General features: G+C 45.7%; 1 protein-coding gene across 2 annotated transcripts; it reads left to right on the top strand.

Annotated features, from left to right (window-relative positions):
* The first annotated feature begins 16,543 nt into the window (after positions 1-16,543).
* On the top strand, positions 16,544-17,753 carry LOC148164430 (heterogeneous nuclear ribonucleoprotein A1-like). Of its 2 annotated transcripts, XM_088023727.1 has the most exons (2): positions 16,544-17,258; positions 17,424-17,753. In XM_088023727.1, exons 1-2 carry the CDS (start codon positions 16,544-16,546, stop codon positions 17,663-17,665), a joined length of 957 nt encoding a protein of 318 aa, XP_087879853.1. In that variant the 3' UTR covers positions 17,666-17,753. The 2 variants fall into 2 exon arrangements, with proteins under 2 accessions (XP_087879853.1, XP_087879852.1); XM_088023726.1 differs by having other exon boundaries at positions 16,544-17,753.
* Positions 17,754-20,979: the final 3,226 nt, after the last annotated feature.

Genomic DNA, 20,979 nt, shown 5'->3' with positions numbered 1-20,979 from the left:
ACACAAAGGGAGTTGATTCAAAGGTTTTGGAGAACTTTGCAAAGAGGCTATGCCCCCCCCCCACCTCCGCCCCCCAGGGCACCTTTGTCAGATCCGAATCTGATCCCTGGGTGGAAGGGGTGGAAGGGGGCTATGCATGCCTCCCCCCCAGCTCCTTTCCAGACCTGTCTGGAACTGATTGTTTTAAGAACAATCCCTACCACACTCAAATCCATAATTGCTTTGGAGTTATTTTTTTTCCCTAAAGTCTCTCATATGTCCTTTGTAGGTCAACCTCCCTCACCAGCCTAGGAACTGTCCAACTTCCACAAGGTAAAATCATTATAGAAACAGTCTTCAATCTTTGGTTGGATGTACCCACCTAGAAGGATAGTTTAGTGTTCATCCAGTTGAAAGGAAACTTTTAAATTACAAAATGTCAGAAAACATTTATGTTCCTCATTCCAAGCTTAAATACACAGTTTGGATATATCTAGTAGCTAAAAAAACAAAAACAAAACATAGAAACAAAAAAATCTGCTAAATCAAATTAATACATTCCCTGACTGCAACTCATCTAAATGGAAAAAAATATACAAAATGATACTGCAGGTTTAGAAGATAGATGGTGTTTGTAAACGATAACCCTTAACAAGACACCATTGGATCCCCTTTTTATTAGTCTGGGCAGGGAAACTCGGGCTGTGGAAACCGTGTGGCCACATGTATGTCCAATAAAGAGATTTTTTTCCTATAGGAGCTGGAAGGAGAGTAAGGGCTTGTGGACGAGCAAAGCCAGGAGCACCCTGCTGGTGGGGGTGAGGGCTCCATCCTGCACACACCAGAACAACGGCCTAGATGTCGGCTTCATGCAAGGGGGGCACACCAGCCCAGGTTGCTGTCTCAGCGCCTGGACACTATGTCTGATGCCTTTGCCTCTCCCAGTGGAAAAGGTCCTCTTAAGGGAAATCACGGAGAGCCACAGGGCGTAACGGGCATTCAGAGCAGTTTCAAGGAAGCACCTAGTCAGAAAGTGGGAATAAAAGGAAAGGTCCCATGGCGTCTGTTGTGGGTATGAGTTTAATGTGTACTTAGCCTAGTTCCCCCAGACTGAGGCTGCCTTTGCTATAAACACGCACCTCAGGCCACCCTTGAGAACCCTGACGGACACAAACACAGCATGCCCACTCCATAAGCCACCACCCCAGAGCTGTCCCACGCGGCATGTCGATTTTGTCCCGGTCCAAAGCCAGGGAATCGGTCTTGGCAGCTGCCCCTTGAGACTTCCCAAGCCTCAGCCGTCACCTAATCCCCAGCACCACTTGGGCTGCAAGTGCTAAGTCATACCGTGATTATCGCAGCACTGGTCACCCAATCAGTGTGTTCTTCCCCAAAGGGCTTTCCCATTTCCTCCCAGCTGCACGGATTCCGTAAGCCCAATGTGGCTAACGGCCCTATTTGGTGCTACTCCTTCTCAACTTAATGTAATGTTTAGTGTACTATCATGTTGTTCACACCGCGTATACGTCCTCCCTGGTCTGTCCGTCTTATGCCCCCCCATCCTCTTGAGGGGGTTGACCTGCATTTCCCCACACCTCTGCTAGGTGAGTGACCCCTGCAGGATGAGCATTATTAGACCTGTTTTGTAAATCACAGCTCTGACCCACACCAACATGTATGTTCAGCCAGCTTCTCAAACTCCTCGGCATATCAAAAACAATCTATGCGAGATGCATTAATAATCCCTCCCAGTCGGAAGAAAAGGATGTCATTCCAATACCCTAGCTCCTGTCCCCCATAGGTCCACCTCCCCTGGACGCTCCATCCAGGTAGCCGGTCCACCTTTGTCCTGCACGCCTGGTGCCCAAGGCCCACGCATCCCGCCTCTCTTGTTGCCTAGAGCAACGCTGACCAAAACAAATGTAAGGTTCAGTGAGATATTTTACAATCTCTTTTTATACCAAATCACTGACATCCAGGATTTATTTTTCACTTCTAGTGCATCTCAATACGGACTAGGCCAATTTCAAGTGCTCGGTAGGTATGCACAGCCAGCGGTGGTGAGACTGGCAGGTGCCAGGCTGGAGGATGAGAGGGCCCCTGGGCCGCACACCCACTCCACTGTCCTCGGTACTTTATGTTCAGATCCTGGCACCGCAATACCTTTTACCGTCTTCCAGTGTCCTCCACTCACTGCTAGACGAATAAAATGAGCATTTGCCAGGTGCATTCATCTGCTCGGGCTACCATAACAAATACCAGAGTAGGGGTTAAAACAACAGAAATTTATTTTGTCACAGCTCTGGAGCCTGGAAGCCCAGGCTCAAGGTTTCAGCAAAGTTGGCCTCTGGGAAAGCCCCTGCCCTTGGCTTGCAGATGGCAGCTTTCTGAACATTCCCCTGGGTGTCCCTCTGTGTGTGTCCATGTTCTAATCTTCTCCTCATACAAGGACACCAGTTACGTTAGATGAAGCCCCCCCATATGGAGTCATTTTACTTTGATCAGTTTTTGAAGACTCTATCTCCAAAGACAGTCATATCCTGACATGCCAGTGGTTAGGGATTTGATGTGAATTATAGGGGGACAAAATTCAGCCCGCAACCCTAGAATGACCTAGAAGGTCCTTAGTGATGTTATCAGTCGTACGTCCCTTCCCTCCTCTTGTTTCCTAAACTCTAACCAGATTTTACCCCTGATTCATCTTCGGACATCCTGCTGTCCACCTAGCTCCATACTTGCTATTAGTCCCCCCACACAGAAGCTGGCCATCATCAGAGACCTGTGAGCTTCTCTCGCTAAAGGTAGAAAGCCCTGGCTTCATTAAATCTCTCTGGTTGCTTCCGGTTGCCCACAGCAGCCAAACCAAAACTCATGTCATCACTAAAGAGCCGAAGTCATGTTCCAAATTCACTTTGAGTTTTCAGTGAACCTGATGATGTTTGTTTGCTGGTTCAGCAGGTTACATTTATGATTTCTTCTTCACGAAGAGAAGCCAAGTGAGAAGGAGCTAAGCGAGCAAGTGGCACAGGAGAACCTCACGAGCGGATAACCCCGGGAAGCACCCCGTGCCTCCACCCTGTCACCTCCTGCGTGTCCTCGCTCTGTGGCCCCTGGAGAGGCGGAGAAGTGGAGGGCCACTGCCTTCCTCCGGCCGGCAGCCGCCTCCAAACCCGGGCTGCGGTCTTCAGTCCTGCGTCCTCTGTGCCCCTTTCCTCTGCTCCGGAGCCTAGGACCGAAACACCCATTGGAAGTCCCAGCCTGACTGTGTCATCACCCTCGGGTGACTCGCAACTAATAGCCAACTTGTCCTTCCCCTTAGGACATGGACAAGTAGCAGTGAGACATGGACCTCGTTCTTTCTTCCGACCCGGATAATTTTTTCCAACCTTTATTTACTTCCCTGTGAGCAGATAAAGACCCTCATCCTGTGTGGACAGTAAGGATTTCTTTTTCTAACAGCCAATGCTGTTTTTGTTCCTGCTTCTGCCATCTGTGAACACTTTTCTTTGTCAAGGAAAGGGAATCTTAGGCTAGGAATATTTTTTATTATTCATTTTTTACTGTTTAAGATTAAATTTTGTTATTCCTCTCCCAGAGTCTTATGGCTGCCACCTTTCCCAACATGCCTTTCGAACAACAATGGCAGGCAGGTGGGGGGGCTCCAGACCCCACTGTCAAGGTGGCCCAAGAAGCAAGTACGCCTTAATTATTAGCAGTTGGTAGGAGAAAGATGGAGTGTTTGTGCTTTCTTTCCTTTTTTTTTTTTTTAAGTAGGCTCCACACCTACCGTGGAGCCCAGTGCAGGGCTCGGACTCACCACCCTGAGGTCAAGACCTGAGCCGCAGTTCAGAGTCGGACGCGTAACCACTGAGCCATCCAGGCGCCCCATGAGTACTGCCTTTTAAGAATTCATCCCCAGAGTAATACTTTTCTGAAGGAAAGAAAATTACTGGCAGGACTATCCTAAGCCTCCCTAGTTTCTGCTGGGGCCAGTGGCCTGGGATGCAGTTGGCGGCTCAGAGGACATGCACCCCCGGGGGCAGCCACTCCCCAAAGGGGAGCAGTTCTCAGAGGACATGCACCCCCGGGGGCAGCCACTCCCCAAAGGGGAGCAGTTCTCAGAGGACATGCACCCCCGGGGGCAGCCACTCCCCAAAGGGGAGCAGTTCCTCGAAGAGTTAATGTAGATGGTTTGTGTCAGCCTCGCACTCTCCCAGGAATTTCCATCTAAATTAAGCTTCTCTTGCATCCTGATCTACTCTCAGAATGAGGAAAAGGTATTCTAGACAAGGACTGACAACACCCATTTCACACTAAATCAGAAATCCAATAAAATAATGTCAACATTCTCCAGCATCCAGGCTGGAACGATAATCAAGTGGGTTTAGATTGTACAAAGCACTTGGTGTCCGCTTGCTCTAAGTCCTTCAGTTCTCCTTTGAATGCAATGCCAAAGCCCAGTTCCATTTGATGGACAAATGGATTGACAGATCAATAGTTAATCATCACGACCTTAAAGTTGTTTCCTGCCACCGGGAAAACCTGTGGCAGGTGGAGGAGCAGTGTGGACATTTCAGAAGCACCATGAGTTTCTGGCAAACACCCAGCCTCGGCAGGATTATTCTGTTTCGGGGCTGTGCAGAGTCTTTCACAAGGCAGTGTTGAGCTGCCTGGAGCAGGGCTGACCTTGGGCTTTGTAGGCTCCCTCCCACAAGGAGCACTGGCCCTGGATGCCTCGTGGTCAGACCCACAGGGTATGTGCTCCTTTCCCCGGGGGGTGTCATCTGACTGGTGGTTCCTGCACCCTCGGTCCACTGCTTCATTGGTCCCAGGAGGGAGCTGAGCAGAAGCACCTGGTCTGGAGAAGCTGATGATGGCTACTGGCAGGCAAGTCCACAGCTTCCCAGAGAAGAAGCAGTCAGCCATCACAACAGAGCCCCGAATGCGTGGGGGCGGGAGCATGCCTTTATCCAGTGAACGCACAACCTCAGCAAAGTTAACACAGTGTGTTAGTGGCTTGCCGGTGAAAAGGAAGGATGCCGGGAGCTGGCCACCCCCCCACCCCCACCCCCGCGCACAGCAGTCCTGGCGGCCCAGGCCTGGAGCGGGCTCCCCCTCACCCAGGCCCCATGCCAAGGTCTTGAAGGACATTATCTGGTTTAGTGCTCTCAGCAGCACTGTTGAGGCAGGTGTTGTTAACCCATGTTGCAGACGAGGGAACGGAGCTTCTAATGGTGACGTGACTTACTCAATATTTGCCAATCAAAGGAAGAAGTGTATTTGAAGCCATGTTTCTCCTCTCTGACAGCGTCTCATGCTCCAGTTGGGCCACTGCATACTTTCTCTTCTGCCCCGCCCCCCACTGTCCTCCTTAAAGCTTCCGTGCAAACCGCACCTCCTCCGCAGAGTTCCTTTGATCCCGCACAGGGCTTAATTGTCTCCTCAAATACCACACCTGCCTTGATGAACAATGCGCCCTGCTGTGGTGAGAATCTGCCCCTAAGTCAGCTCCTCTGGGGAGCCTGAAAGCCTAGAAGACAGGGACCTTATGGTCTGTTGTGAGGTTTGCCAACAGCCGGCACAGGACAGACAGCGTGCACTCATCAAAACCAGGAAAGAAGAGAAGAGAAGAGAAGAAGAGAAGGAAGGGAGGGAGGGAGGGAGGGAAAAGAAGAAAAGTAGAATTTTTGTGTGACTTAATCACAACCACTATGAAAAAAGAATATTGATTATTTCTAGTGTATGAATTGGAAAATAAAAAGACACTTGAGTGTGGCCTGAATTTTTCCAGCGCGGGACAGTTACCGGGGACAGGTATGAACATGTGACCTATAGAAGGAAAACATCAGGTTCCCACCCACAGGGAATAAAATGTCAGAGAGAAAAAGCTTCTTTTTTCCTATGCGGAGTCAATTTCTGGAATTTTAATTCATGATTTTTTTGAGAGTGAGAGCCTGAGACTTACATTATTAATAACCAGATCTTTCTTACCTTGAGCTAAGGTAAGAAAAATATTTAAGAAAAACTGGTCCATTCTATGACTTCATTAAGCTGTGGAATAGTCACCCCTGACACAGAGTATGGTGCCAATAGAGAGTCAATAAATTCTCGTCGAAAGCATGGACATATACAAGAATGCGTGAATCAATGAGTAAAAGAATGACTCTCACATTTGCAACGACGTGGATGGAACTGGAGGGTGTTATGCTGAGTGAAATAAGTCAATCAGAGAAAGACATGTATCATATGACCTCACTGATATGAGGAATTCTTAATCTCAGGACACAAACTGAGGGTAGCTGGAGTGGTGGGGGGTGGGAGGGATGGGGTGGCTGGGTGATAGACATTGGGGAGGGTATGTGCTATGGTGAGAGCTGTGAATTGTGCAAGACTGTTGAATCACAGATCTGTACTTCTGAAACAAATAATGCAATGTATGTTAAGAAAAAAAAAAGAAGAAGAAGATAGCAGGAGGGGAAGAATGAAGGGGAGTAAGTCCGAGGGGGAGACGAACCATGAGAGACGATGGACTCTGAGAAACAAACTGAGGGTTCTAGAGTGGAGGGGGTCGGGGGATGGGTTAGCCTGGTGATGGGTATTAAAGAGGGCACGTTCTGCGTGGAGCACTGGGTGTTATGCACAAACAATGAATCATGGAACACTACATCAAGAACTAATGATGTAATGTATGGTGATTAACATAACAATAAAAAATTTAAAGAAAAAAAAGAATGACTCTCAGCCATCATCGTAGAGAAAATAACAAAGTTATGACAATCAGACTGGAGATGGAGCAGGAAAAAAGATTTGAGAGGCCCTGGCAATTGCTGAGGAGTTCAGCAAGAAGGGATTTGGGGAAAGATAAGGAAAACTACGTGGCCCAGAAGAGATTGGGAGACGCGGTAAACTCAGTGACCGCTCTAGAGAGTGAGAGGAAAGGACAGAGGATCAGGTGTGATGTTCCTACAGCCTCCAGCCTAATAAAAGCCCCGCATCTTCTATCGGAAACTCAAGCTGAATTCAGAATAAGTTGAAAAAAAAAAAAAAAAGACAAATCCACCTAAAAACATAAGGCAATGAAATTTAGAACAGCAAAGCAAAGGGGGCAAAGGTGAAAGAATTTTGTTTAAATACAAAGGAATATCTGTTAGAGTAACAGCGGACTTCTCCTTGGTAAAGTTGAGAAAGCAGTGGGACAGCAAGGTCAGAGTTCTGAGGGGAAATAAGAGGAACCTTGAGTTGTGTGCTGATCCGTGACCACTGAAATTCATGATGTGATAAAGACATCCAGTTTCACAATTCTAAGACAGATTAGTAATATTCTACATTTAAAGAAGAGACTGTTTATTATAAAAAGGGGGAAAGTACATCCAGAGACGGTGGAGAAAAATTAAAGAAATGAGCTCTGCAAAAACCCTGGTAACTATAACTATGTGTCTAAATCTGATTTTTGTGTTTAGTGGGCTCAGGTTAAAATTCTAGACCACATAAGCAGGCTGAGGGGGTGTGAGTGGGTAGCTAAAGCACACCATGCTCCCTGTGCTTTTGTAGAAGGAGAATAGAGACCTTCAATAATTTCAAACAGTGTTACAAACATGTAGAGTGAATTATATTTATTAAAAGCATGGAGAACATTAAAGAAAGAAAACAAGAATGAAAACATTGTTTCAAACTGGTAGAAAGTAATGTTAGAAAAATTTTAAAAAGGAGAAAGAAAAAGGAAGAAAGAAAGAAAGGAAGAAAGAAAGAAAGAACGAATGAACGAACGAAAGAAAGAAAGAAAGAAAGAAAGAAAGAAAGAAAGAAAAAGAAAAAGAAAGAAAGAAAAGGAAAAAAAAGAAAAGAAAGAGAAAGAGAGAAAGGAAATTGAGAAAGAAAAGAAAGTATATGGCTGTTAAAATTAATCATTTACGATTTTGCAAACATTCCTTTCCAGTGGTTGGTGACTCCCTCATTTTGTGAGTTGGTGTCCTGCTTCCACAAGGAAGAAACCAGAACTGACTTCCCAGACGCGCCCTCAGAGCGCAAGCATTTTCTCCACCAAGCAGCATATTTGAATAAGCATGATTGAGGCTTCTCTTCAGAAACCAGAGAATCTAAAAAGTCAATGCCTTGTGGATTCCAATCCGGTGAGGAGAAGAGCAGAGCCCCAGGTCCAGCTGCGGCTTCCCTGCTGAGCCCCAGCAGGGCTGTCTGCGGTGGGCAGAGGGCCTTCCTGCCGGAACCATCATGCCGTGTATGTGGGAACTGCTCCTCACTGCAATTCTCCAAGGATGCTTCTATGGCCCCATGTGACCCTCTCTGAGTGTCTCTACTCTGTTTCAACATTTTTTTTTCTGTTTAAACTATCTAGAATTGATTTGTTATGTGTAACCAGCAGCTTTGATGGCATTACACATGGTAAAGAAAATGCAATGCCATTAAAGCAGTAATAGATTCAAGCAGGATTCTTCAGTGGATGCGAAAACTGATGAGTGGAGGTTTAATAAGTAATAAATATGTACACAGACTCAAAATTATTTGTTAATTACAAACAGAAGAATAGCTTTACAACGGGTTACCCTAACACAGCCTTAACCAAGTAATCTGAGTTAACATCTCCAATAATGGGACAAACTGACATCATGTGCCTACGAATATGGTGCCCTGGGAAGGAAGCATTACTTCCTTAGTACTTTACCAAAAATAAATAAATAAATTAATTAATTAATTAATTAATTAATTAATTAAATAAAAGCGTAACTTCAATCATAAGGAAGTATGCAACAAAACCCAAATTCTACAAAATAACCAAGCTGAATTTTTAATTGCAAGATCACAGAGGACAAAGGGAGAGTGAGTGTATTTTCTGGATTAAAGGGGGCTAAATATCCATTTCCATAACCCAATGCAATGTGAGATTCTGAACTGGATCCTATGGTAGAAAACAGAAAAGTAGCTACAATGAACATCAGTGGGAAAATTAGTACAATTTGAATATGAACCATGAATTCAGGGATACACTGATAGTGTTATATCCATGTTACTTTTCTAGATTTTGATTCATCTTCTATGGTCTGTAAAACCCATTAGCCAAGAAGATGCACTGTGTTGAGACTTATATCTAGTGGAAATGCTGGAGATGAGAATTTTATATCCCAACCCTGAAAATTCTGGTGTGTCCATTTTTCCTCTAAATTCTGCTTGTAAAATGCCCAGTTCTTGCTTTAGCTCATTACAGAGCTGATAGAAGCCAGCTGAACATAACGCATTCTGTCTCAAAATATAATTGTTCAAATCCAAATGTTTATTCAGTACATTTGCTAGCTCGAGTTTCCACGTGTAATGGTTTTACAGATTGGCCCACCACTAAATGACATGGGCCGCCATGATTCCAGCCTCCTAAGGCACTCCATCCCCGTTTTCCAGTCTTGTGCTCCACTCAGTCCTAGTGGATGGCAGGTGCTTTAGATTTTTGTTACAGCAGTACTTGCTACCCAGCAATTTCCACAGTAGTTATCTACCTACCTACCTACCTACCTACCTACCCACCTACAGGTTTTGCAAACGATTCTTACATGCGATGCTGTAAAGCAATGCACATTTACTATTACTCACATGTCAATGGTCAGCTGGAGAGATTTATTGATCTCAGCTGGGTTCCTGGTCAGTGCTTGGAGTCTGGGCTGTCTCACATGCTGGGGGTCAGCTGGCTGTCATCAGTTTATCATGGCTTCAGCAAGGCCAGCCAACAGACTGAGATCTTATCCATGGGTCCCTCACCTCCCTATAGCCCTCCATGTTACCATAGTAAATTCAGAGATCGAAAGGAGAGCCTGTGTAATCGTGCAGGAGGGCACTTGGAAATTCACATGTACTGTGCAGTTCAGTACTCATGCTTAATTGGTCAAAATAAGTCACATGGCTATGTCCAAAGCAAGATTGGACAGAAGTAAAAGTTACAGGGAGTGGATACAGGGAGCCCCCTAGTTGGGATCTTTGTGCAATCAACCTACTATATGGAGTGACCTGATTTGCAATGAATAAACAACTACAAATCAGGGGGAAATACAGCATTTGCACGGGGAGCAACTGGTAAAGCCAATATCTATATAGAAGAAAATTAATCTTGGCCTCTACCTCACAGCAGAGACAGAAATTAACTTGAACTAAACCACAGACTTGAATGTGGAAGAGAAAACAAGGAAGCTTCTAGACACCTTCCCTTTGATTTATGCCCAAACTTTAGGAGTTGCCTTTGAAAACACCGACCAGTTCATAAAAGTCCCCTCTTCAGAAATAGGGAATGTCTCTACTGTCTTCAAAATAAATTTCAATACTTTAGCTTAAATCCCTTTGAAACCTGACCTCAAGCCCCATCCTGAAGGTGGGCCCCTCCCCACCAGCTCCTGTGATGATGGCACTGGAAAGAGTCTGTCTCCTACCTTGTCTGGGTGCTCTGGTCTCAGCACCGTCTCTAATAGGCGGAATGTTAATTATGATTTTCAAAAGTATTAGGCCCTTGAAACATGCCAGTGTCCCCCAGTCAGGGGCAAAATTAATTCCCTTGTCCTCGGTGCCCTCCCTAATTTTATTCAGAGTCACGTTGTTCCCTCCTGTGCTCTGTGAGCGTGCACTGTGGTCCATACTGCCTCCCAGGGCCTGGCATGTCCCGCCTCCTGCCTGACAGGCAGACAGGGGTGGGGGAGGAAGGAACTCGTGGAAGGGAGTTTGGAATCCGGCAAGGTCTCAGGGTCAAAAAATGTGTAAGTTAATTTTTACTGCAAAATAAAGGCGCTGTTACAACGGGGGATTACTGGTCATCGTAGACCCTCGCTTCTGTTGTGGCCGTCCATGTTGGAAACCTTGTGCCAGTTTACTAATATCTTTTTTTTTAATTTTTTATTGTTATGTTAATCACCATACATTACACCATTAGTTTTTGATGTAGTGTTCCATGATTCATTGTTTGTGCATAACACCCAGTGCCCCACGCAGAACGTGCCCTCTTTAATACCCATCACCAGGCTAACCCATCCCCCCACCCCCTCCCCTCTAGAACCCTCAGTTTGTTTTTCAGAGTCCATCGTCTCTCATGGTTCGTCTCCCCCTCCGACTTACTCCCCTTCATTCTTCCCCTCCTGCCGTCTTCTTCTTTTTCTTTTTTCTTAACATATGTTGCATTATTTGTTTCAGAGGTACAGATCTGTGATTCAACAGTCTTGCACAATTCACAGCGCTCACCATAGCACATACCCTCCCCAATGCCTATCACCCAGCCACCCCATCCCTCCCACCCCCCACCACTCCAGCAACCCTCAGTTTGTTTCCTGAGGTTAAGAATTCCTCATATCAGTGAGGTCATATGATACATGTCTTTCTCTGATTGACTTATTTCACTCAGCATAACACCCTCCAGTTCCATCCACGTCGTTGCAAATGGCAAGATCGCATTCCTTTTGATGGCAGCATAATATTCCATTGTGTATATATACCACACCTTCTTTATCCATTCATCTGTCGATGGACATCTTGGCTCTTTCCACAGTTTGGCTATTGTGGACATTACAGCTATAAACATCAGGGTGCACGTACCCCTTCGGATCCCTACATTTCAATTTACTAATATCTTGTGGAAAATTATATATATATATGTATATATATGAAATTGCTGGGTACATGCTCATAGGAGCCTCTTCTGTCGGCCGCTACTTAAACCTCCACCAACACCAACCAGCTGAAATATATATATATATATATATATATTTACACACATATATGTATTGTATTACATATAAATATATATATAATCACATATATTTATTAAAATATATAAATGTATAGATAATATGTAATAGAATATTAATAATTTACATATATATATGAAAGAGAGTGTGTTTGTGCAAATGGAGAATCAAAGTATAATTTACTTGGATTTGGGAGGAATGGAAGTTCATTTTAATGCCCTGTTGACATTTATTTCACAGAAATAACCACATTATCCCCCACTTTTAACTCTGCCCATTGCCAAGGACAGGAGAAAAGGATGTTAGATTCTTCATAGAGCAAGAATTAAAGTTCTGATAATTGCTTAAACTAGGTTTTCCACTGAGTCTCTCGTTTTCATTTTCATTGAGGGGAAACAGTCTTGTAAAAGTGTGGAGAGTGTCCTTCCAGACCTTTCTAGGCTTCACGGCTGAGCTGGGCTGGATGGCCCAGAGGGAATGCTTTAAATCGATGCAGAGTGTTTTGCTGGGTACATAGGAGCCTCTTCTATTTGCAACCACCTCCACCTCCACCAACCCAATCAGCTGAAATAAGGACTCGGGTTATGTTTGTTGCTTAGAATGAGCTGAGATGTATATTTCCTGCAGTGTTATTAGTCTTGAAATGATCTTCCAGACAGCCCAGGCCAAGGATTATTTATTTTTAAAGAAGTCTGTATAGTATTGATATTTACCTTACTGATGACAGATTTGGATACTTGTTTTATTTTTTTTCCCCTATATCCGTGATTTAAACAGAGGGAAATCCCAATAGTTTAGAATCTGTGGTAATTTTATACGACTTAGTTGAGGTTTTTCTTGCCACACTCATTAGTTATGACTCAAATAATAGTCCTTTCATGGTCAAAGATTCAGATAGTTTTTCTCTCTAATTACTCATTTTGACTGATGGCCAGAAACTAGCCATGGGCGAGCATATGCAGAACAGAATTCTATGCTGGTAGACCCTTGGAGCGGGCTCCACCAACCTGATTCTACAGGGATCCCTCCCCTTGCTGCCAAACCAGCCCCTCCTTTACTCTTAGGTGCTCTTCAAACTCATTACAAAAAAGCTTGAGGACTCTAGTCAAACTCGGCTAAGCTGTTCGTGGAAGAGCCAGTACGCATCATTCACACATGGACCCAACAGCAGAGGCTGAATTCCTGAAAACTGTATTGGGATTGCTTTTGAAACCCCAGGAATTGTTGCCTAAAAACACTGTGTTGTGCTCGGAGGCTTTCTCCCTCTTCCAAAATGACATGTGAAGTTTTAGGACGGCTGTTCCACAGGACTTTCTCCCTGGGGAGGAAAGGTGGATTTCCAATCCACCCTGGTCTTCCACATGCAGTGAAATGTGGAAGAGTGTAACCACTTAGCATGCTGGGGAGACACTGTCTGCGTGCACAAAGCCCAAGAGGCTACATCTGGATCTGGGGTGAGGGAAGGATCGAGGTTGTGTGGAAACATAGAAATCAGCACAGAGGGGCAGATGGAAACTTGATTGGATATTAGATGCATTACCACATGGCCAGGGCAAAGCAGCTGCCATCACTCCAATGTAGAACCCACATTTTAAGAGAGCATTAACAATCACGGCTCCATGTCCACCTCTTGTTTGATAAAGAATAATTCTATACAGGATGCACATCTGTTTAGGGTTCTTAGATGTAAACTAACCACAGATTACTAAGAGCTTTGAACTCCCAAAGCAAATACAAACAGACGTTATCTTCATGTGACTATATGGAGTACCGAAGGACTTGAAGTAATGTTTCCGTCACCGTTTGTGATCATCTGAACAGTATCATACACATGGCAATTCTAAAGCACCGGTAGATTTTGAACAACTTTAAGGGACAATTTTTAAATACCCGAGATTTATAAGGTCATGGATGTGAATCCTTACCCCTCCCAATTTATTACTGAAATGCCAAAACTAATGTAACAAGGAAAATATTGTATAACTTATAAAATATAAAGAAGTCCTAGCCACAAGGATATGGGCAGAAATTGACAAGATCACACTGAATGAGGTATCAATGCACTCTGCAATTGGTTTTAAAAGAAACAAACTTACAAATCAATGAGTTTATATGCACATAAAGAGCACCAGAATCGGTAACCCATGTATACATGACCTGGGGTGGGGGTGGGGGGAAGGCTTAAGTTCAATTCACATAAATACCTGTGTAACAAAGTTCCCCAAAGAGCTGGTACAGACGTAGGATAAACTAGTCAGCTGAAACAAAATGTCCTGGAGCCCAGTTTGGACCTTTTCTAGGGGCTGCTGAGAGGATCAGGATTTTGCCGGGAGGGCGCTAGAGTGTGATTGACAGGAAACCAGAGCGATAGCAGAGAAGTCGTAGGTCCTGCAGAGTCGGGCACGCAGGATGGCACGACGGTGGTTTGGGCTGGATCACCGTAACCATGTAATTCTCAGAGTCTGTGCTAGATGTGGAATGAAATCAGGTATGTGGCCGCATTTTGTAAAGTATTAAATGGTACCTTAGGGGGCACCTGGGTGGCTCAGATGGTTAAGCGTCTGCCTTCAGTTCAGGTCATGATCCCGGGGTCCTGGGATCGAGTCCCGCATCGGGCTCCCTGCTCTGTGGTGAGCCTGCTTCTCCCTCTGCTTCTCTCTCTCTCTCTCTCTCTCTCTGACTCTCATGAATAAATAAATAAAACATTTAAAAAAATAAAAGAAAAATTTTAAAAAAAAAGTATTAAATGGTACGTTAGTCTAAGTTGTTGGCCATTCAAATACTCCTCAAATCTGAGCCATAATACTGAAGTGATGAGCAATCTGCAGGCTTGCTCTTCACAGGGTCCTATGCACATGGCACCCACAGGAATAAATGTGTCAGGGAACTAAGTCTCTTTCACTGGAGAAGGACTTTCGGCATCAGCAGGCAGCTGGTTTTGTCCTTAGTTGGTCCAGGTGGGAGTCTACAATACTTGCCCTGAATTCTTCCAGGTTGTGATTCCATTTTGCACTTGAAATTTTACTGGGTAAAAGAGAAGGAGAGATGCTAATGGCATACAGTTTCAGTGCTATCAGTCAATTTTCTGATGAATACTTTCTTTTTACAGACTTTTTCCACATGCAGTTCTCAGTCAGCCTCTTAGCAAACGAAGAAAATGCCCATGTCACCGACACACCTCCCGCGCCCGCAAGGAGACAAAGTCAATTTCCTACCAGTTTAAGAAGATTTGCTCACATATTTGCACGGCATTTGAAGAGTTCGTTTTAAAATTGTTTATTACTATGAACAAATTAGGTAAGCATGGTTGTTAATTACAAGTAAATTGAAATGTTTTATTTGAATTGACTTTAACATAGAACTTTGTTCCACTCAATATTAACTGCACTAGTTACACTTACATAACTCATTTGGAAGCATACTAGTTGTCAACGTTGGGTAAGATGCCTAATAAATGTCCCAGAGTCTGACGAAGGCCTGAGCTGCAGATCCACAGCCACTGGCAATCTTCCCAGAGACAAACTATCATTTGATATCTAAAAACCAAGAAGTGGGGTTTTGGGAAAAGAAGATTCCAGTCTCTGGTTCCCCTGGGACCCTCCCAAGACCTTGCAGTGTGATCAGACAGAAAACACAAAACGCATTGTGCCCTGGGATGTTTAAATTAAAATAAATTAAAAATAGAAGCTCCGGGGAGCTACAAATTGGAAGAAAAACTATTCCCAGATAATAAATATTTCAAAAATCTTAACAGAGGATGCAAAATTGCCCTGGAAACAGAATTGGTAAAATTCCCTTTTTAATTTTAATATTGGTCAAGGGAATTTGCAAAATCTGAGAAAACATGCCTGGCTACGTGTACAAGTGCTTGTGTGTGCACACAAACACACGCGAGCATGCACCGGAAATTCGCACCACTGGAGGTTAGAGTGGAAGGGGGAGACACTGGGGAGGAGGTGGATGCTAGCACTGGATGCGGGCAGTTTGTGGGGAGATGCCGCTGAGCAGAGCGAAACACTGGGTTCACCAATTCTGCAGTGGATTAGCTTTGATCTGTATTTGAACTTGTTTCTCTATGGTGCGTCACATGCCTTTGGCTACAACTGAGTAGCCAGATATGAAATAACCCTTCTTTTTGGTCTCAGCTGAGGCCCCAGAGCTGAGAATTGTCTCAGTTATGCTACCTCCTGAAGGTGGATGGTGAACCATGCCTGCCGTATATGTGACGGCCCAAAACTGGTCGGAGACTCTGAACTCACTCACCTCCAAAGTATAAAGGAAAGGAAACAGACTGAGCATATATTGAGCAAAGTTATTAGGAGTGCTGTACATTCTTTTTGCACCTTAAAACAAAGAGAGTCTCGGAGGGAAAGGATTGGAGAGCAGACTACTGCTGGGGGCTGGGGAGACTTGGAGCTAGCTCCCCATCCTTCCCTGGCTGGGGCTTTCTGAGCTGCAGAAGCTTCCTGGCCAGGTGCTGAGTGGGGAGAGAACTGAGGTGTGCCCTGGAGACCAGCGCTGGGCTCTCATGTGGGCAGGTATAAAGAAGGAAGCTGGTGGGAGCACTCCTGGTGGGAGCACTCCTGGTGGCTGAGTGAACAGGGACACTCTGGTACCAACAGCGGGGACATGATGTTGACTTCTCCTGAAGTCTGAGCAGCTGCACCCGAGGTGGCTCAGTTTGTGTCTAGGTGTCCCTAATACAGAAAATGTAAAGTGCATTGTGCCCTGGGATATTTAAATTAAAATAAATTAAAAATAGAAGCTCCGGGGAGCTTTTTTCTGCCCGTGGACGCTGCAGAGAAAGCATCGTTAAAGTCTCCCCTCCCACCGCTGTCATGTCTAAGTCCGAGTCTCCCCAAGAGCCTGAACAGCTGCGGAAGTTCTTCCTCGGAGGCTTGAGCTTTGAAACAACCGATGAGAGTCTGAGGAGCCATTCTGAGCAATGGGGAACGCTTACGGACTGTGTGGTAACGAGAGATCCAAACACCACGCGCTCCAGAGGCTTTGGGTTTGTCACGTATGCCACTGTGGAGGAGGTGGATGCGGCCATGAACGCAAGGCCACACAAGATGGATGGAAGAGGTGTGGAACCAAAGAGGGCTGTCTCAAGAGAAGATTCTCAAAGACCTGGTGCCCACTTAACTGTGAAAAAGATTTTTGTTGGTGGCATTAAAGAAGACACTGAAGAACATCACCTAAGAGATTATTTTGAACAGTATGGGAAAATTGAAGTGATCGAGATCATGACTGACCGAGGCAGTGGCAAAAAGAGAGGTTTTGCTTTTGTAACATTTGATGACCATGACTCTGTAGACAAGATTGTCATTCAAAAATACCATACTGTGAATGGCCACAACTGTGAAGTAAGGAAAGCCCTATCTAAGCAAGAGATGGCTAGTGCTTCATCCAGCCAGAGAGGTCGAAGTGGTTCTGGAAACTTTGGGGGTGGTCGTGGAGGTGGTTTTGGTGGGAATGACAACCTTGGTCGTGGAGGGAACTTCAGTGGTCGAGGTGGCTTTGGTGGCAGTCGAGGTGGTGGTGGATATGGTGGCCGTGGGGATGGCTGTAACAGAGTTGGTAATGATGGTGGTTATGGAGGAGGCGGCCCTGGTTACTCTGGAGGAAGCAGAGGCTATGGAAGTGGTGGACAGGGTTATGGAAACCAGGGCAGTGGCTGCGGCGGGAGTGGCAGCTGTGACAGCTATAACAACGGAGGAGGCGGAGGCGGCTGTGACGGTGGTAGTGGAAGCAACTTTGGAGGTGGCGGAAGCTATAATGATTTTGGCAATTACAACAATCAACCCTCAAATTTTGGACCTATGAAAGGAGGAAATTTTGGAGGCAGAAGCTCTGGCCCCTATGGTGGTGGAGGGCAATACTTTGCCAAACCACGAAACCAAGGTGGCTATGGTGGTTCCAGCAGCAGCAGTAGCTATGGCAGTGGCAGAAGGTTTTAATTACTGCCAGGAAACAAAGCTTAGCAGGAGAGGAGAGCCAGAGAAGTGACAGGGAAGCTACAGGTTACAACAGATTTGTGAACTCAGCCGAGCACGGTGGTGGCAGGGCCAAGCTGCTAGAAAGAAGACATGTTTTAGACAACTCGTGTGTATGGGCAAAAAACTCGAGGACTGTATTTGTGACTAATTGTATAACAGGTTATTTTAGTTTCTGTTCTGTGGAAAGTGTAAAGCATTCCAACAAAGGGTTTTAATGTAGATTTTTTTTTTTTGCACCCATGCTGTTGATTGCTAAATGTAATAGTCTGATCATGACGCTGAATAAATGTGTCTTTTAAAAAAAAATTTTAAAAAATAAAAACAGAAGCTCCGGGGAGCTACAAATTGGAAGAAAAACTATTCCCAGATAATAAATATTTCGAAAATCTTAACAGAGGATGCAAAATTGCCCTGGAAACAGAACTGGTAAAGTCCCATTTAATTTTAATATTGGTCAAGAGAATTTGCAAAATCTGAGAAAACGTGCCTGGCTACGTGTACACGTGCCTGTGCATGCACACAAACACGCGCACAGAACTCTCAGTGCGTACTCTAACGGCTGTGCGTGCACACAAACAGGCGCACAGAACTCTCAGTGTGTACTGTAACGGCTGTGCGTGCACACAAACACGCGCACAGAACTCTCAGTGCGTACTCTTAACGGCTGTGCGTGCACACAAACGCGCACAGAACTCTCAGTGTGTACTCTAACGGCTGTGCGTGCACACAAACACGCGCACAGAACTCTCAGTGCGTACTCTAATGGCTGTGCGTGCACACAAACACGCGCACAGAACTCTCAGTGAGTACTCTAACGGGACAAGGGAGCCCTTATTCAAGCCCTGCTCCAGCCTGGGTTTGCCTCACATTTAACAGGCATGAATTGACAAGGGAATCTACTGGACTTACGGCATAAGAACCAGAGAAAAAGAGGCAAACCACGAAGAATAAACAAGAAGAACCAACGTGTCTAAGCAGATGACGGGTATGGGGACTGAAGAGTAGATTGTGAAAAGATCTCCAAGGACTCGGGTTAGGTCCCTGAGGGTAGGACTATCATCAAGAAAATTAGAGAAATCGAGAGGGACTTGTTTGGAGAGGTTGTGCTAAGGCACAGAGGTGTGCAGCTGACAGCCAAGCAGGTGGCTAAGGAAGTAAGTGGAAATCTAAGAGGAAAAACAGGAATTACCCAATGCTTACTCCGTCTGTGAAACTCTGGTGAAGAGAGAGAGAGGGAGGAGATTTTCTGAGTTTATGTTCTATTTGTTGTAAAAAGTAGAACTCATATTAATATGTCAAGTGTTACAAATGCTACAAAAAAAATGCTAACAGATCAAAAAGGGTGTCAGTACTTGCAGGTGGGAGACAAAGTTTAGCTGAGCCTGAAGGATGGTGCTGGTAGGTCTAGTGGTCAGACAGAGAAGCGATGTCGGCAGAAGCGGGAGTGTGATACGAGAAGCAGAGGCAGGAAACCAAGAGACTGTTCACACTCCCAGCGGCCAGGGTCTGACAATGGGGCACAGGGGGAGAAAACGGCGTGGATGAGGGTCACCCCGCCCGACGGGGTGGGGAGGGTGAGGGGTTGCATCTGGCACTGATTTTGATGAATCTGTGGATGTGTTGGTTTCTGGTATGTGGTGAGGGCAGAGGAGGGTGATGAGATCTGGGAGGTTTTTCCCAAGACCAGCAGCAAAGATGATGACAGGGAGAGAAGGCAGATCCCCAGTTCCCTTGGGGAGAGCGGCTTTAAGGATCCAAGCAAAGCCGGGCCTTGCAGCAACGGTGAAGCAGAAGCACATGGACTTGGGGACAGAGTGGTTGCCAGGAGAGGGAGCAAAGTAAAGCTAAGAGGACTCAGGTACGGAGCCTGGATGTCCGGGATGCCGGTGAGGAATTTGGAAGAGGCAAAAAGGGAAGATGTGGGTCTACTATTTGACATGATCGCAAGGCACTGCTGGGACATCCAGATGGACACCTGCCACCGGCAGAAGGAAGCCAAAGCTGGAAAAATTGAAATTGCTCATGGAAAGCAGAGAGTTGGTGCCTCAGACAGGTGTTCTCAGGTTTCAGCTCACACCGGCCTCACCCGGGGGGTGGGTGACAGCACAGATTGCTGGGTCCACCCCCGGAGAGTCTCTGAGCCAGCGGAGCCAGGATGGGGCCCAGGAACTGACCGCGTCCGCTAGTCCGAGCACCACAGTTAGAGAATCATGCTTTAGACAGTAAATTACAAGGGCAGGGGCTGTGGGGGAAGATCCGGAAAGTCCAGAGAAAGCATGATTACATGTGCTCCCCAAGCTGAGCTCCCCATAAGATCCCCAGTGGAGCTCACAAATACGAAAACCAAGACCAGCCACCTCCCTACTCAGGAGAGGAGAGGCTCAGCCCTCTCCCCCTGAGTCCCTGGCTGAGTTGACATGGTCCCAAACAGCGTCATTGGTATTTTCAAAGCTCTCCACATAGCATTAACAGAAATCCAGGGTCGAAACATGCTGATTAAGGAGCTGAGAAAAGAGTAAAATTTGTTTAAAATTTAAAAACAGAGGCAGTTAAGGAGCCCAGGGCACAAATCTACTTCTCTTTTTATTTCTCAAGAAAAAGACAGAAAAACCATTAGCTCATAGATTCCCCAATTGGAAGGTTGGCAACTGAGCGAAGAAATCGCTCACTGTCATGGCGTCTTCAAGAGATGAACCGTGGTCGATGCGCCAAGAGCACCCGTGCCCATCCCCTGGCCCCAGAAGGACGTTGCTCAAGTGCCCTGACAACTGTGCAGGAGGGCTGCCTGCTGTGGCAGCCAGGAAGGATTCGGGAGATGTAATGATTTTCTGAACAGACACATGGATTTAACATTGAACTGAATTCAATGAACATTGAGTTGACTTTAATTTGCTATCAGAAAAATATATTTCTTCTCCGCTGGGAACTATTGTGCCACATACAGAATTGTTTTGTTCAAGATGGAGAAGTGCTTGCAGATGATTTAGACTCCCACTCACGCACCGCAGAACGAGAAGGCATGGTGGTCTGGCCAAGGTGTTGGGGCAGAGGGCGGGGCGGAGGGGCCTGAGAGGGTGCAGTAGAGCTGGTCCTACCCCCCCCAGCCCCCATGTCCCCTAGGGTTCACATGTCTGCTCTCCCACCCTGGCAAGGAATTCTTCTTCCCCCGCTTCCTCATAGAGGGCTAAGGAAGTTCTCACACACATGCACTTTAATTGAACCCAAAGAAATTAAAATCAAAGCAAATGATTGGCAAAACCTGTGAAGTGTCCTCC

Source organism: Eumetopias jubatus, unplaced genomic scaffold, assembly GCF_037043125.1.
Source record: "Eumetopias jubatus isolate StellerSeaLion01/CBP00866 unplaced genomic scaffold, mEumJub1_p1.0 scaffold_5, whole genome shotgun sequence".
Classification (NCBI taxonomy): Eukaryota; Metazoa; Chordata; class Mammalia; order Carnivora; family Otariidae; genus Eumetopias; species Eumetopias jubatus.
This window is presented reverse-complemented; position numbering and strand designations above follow the sequence as displayed.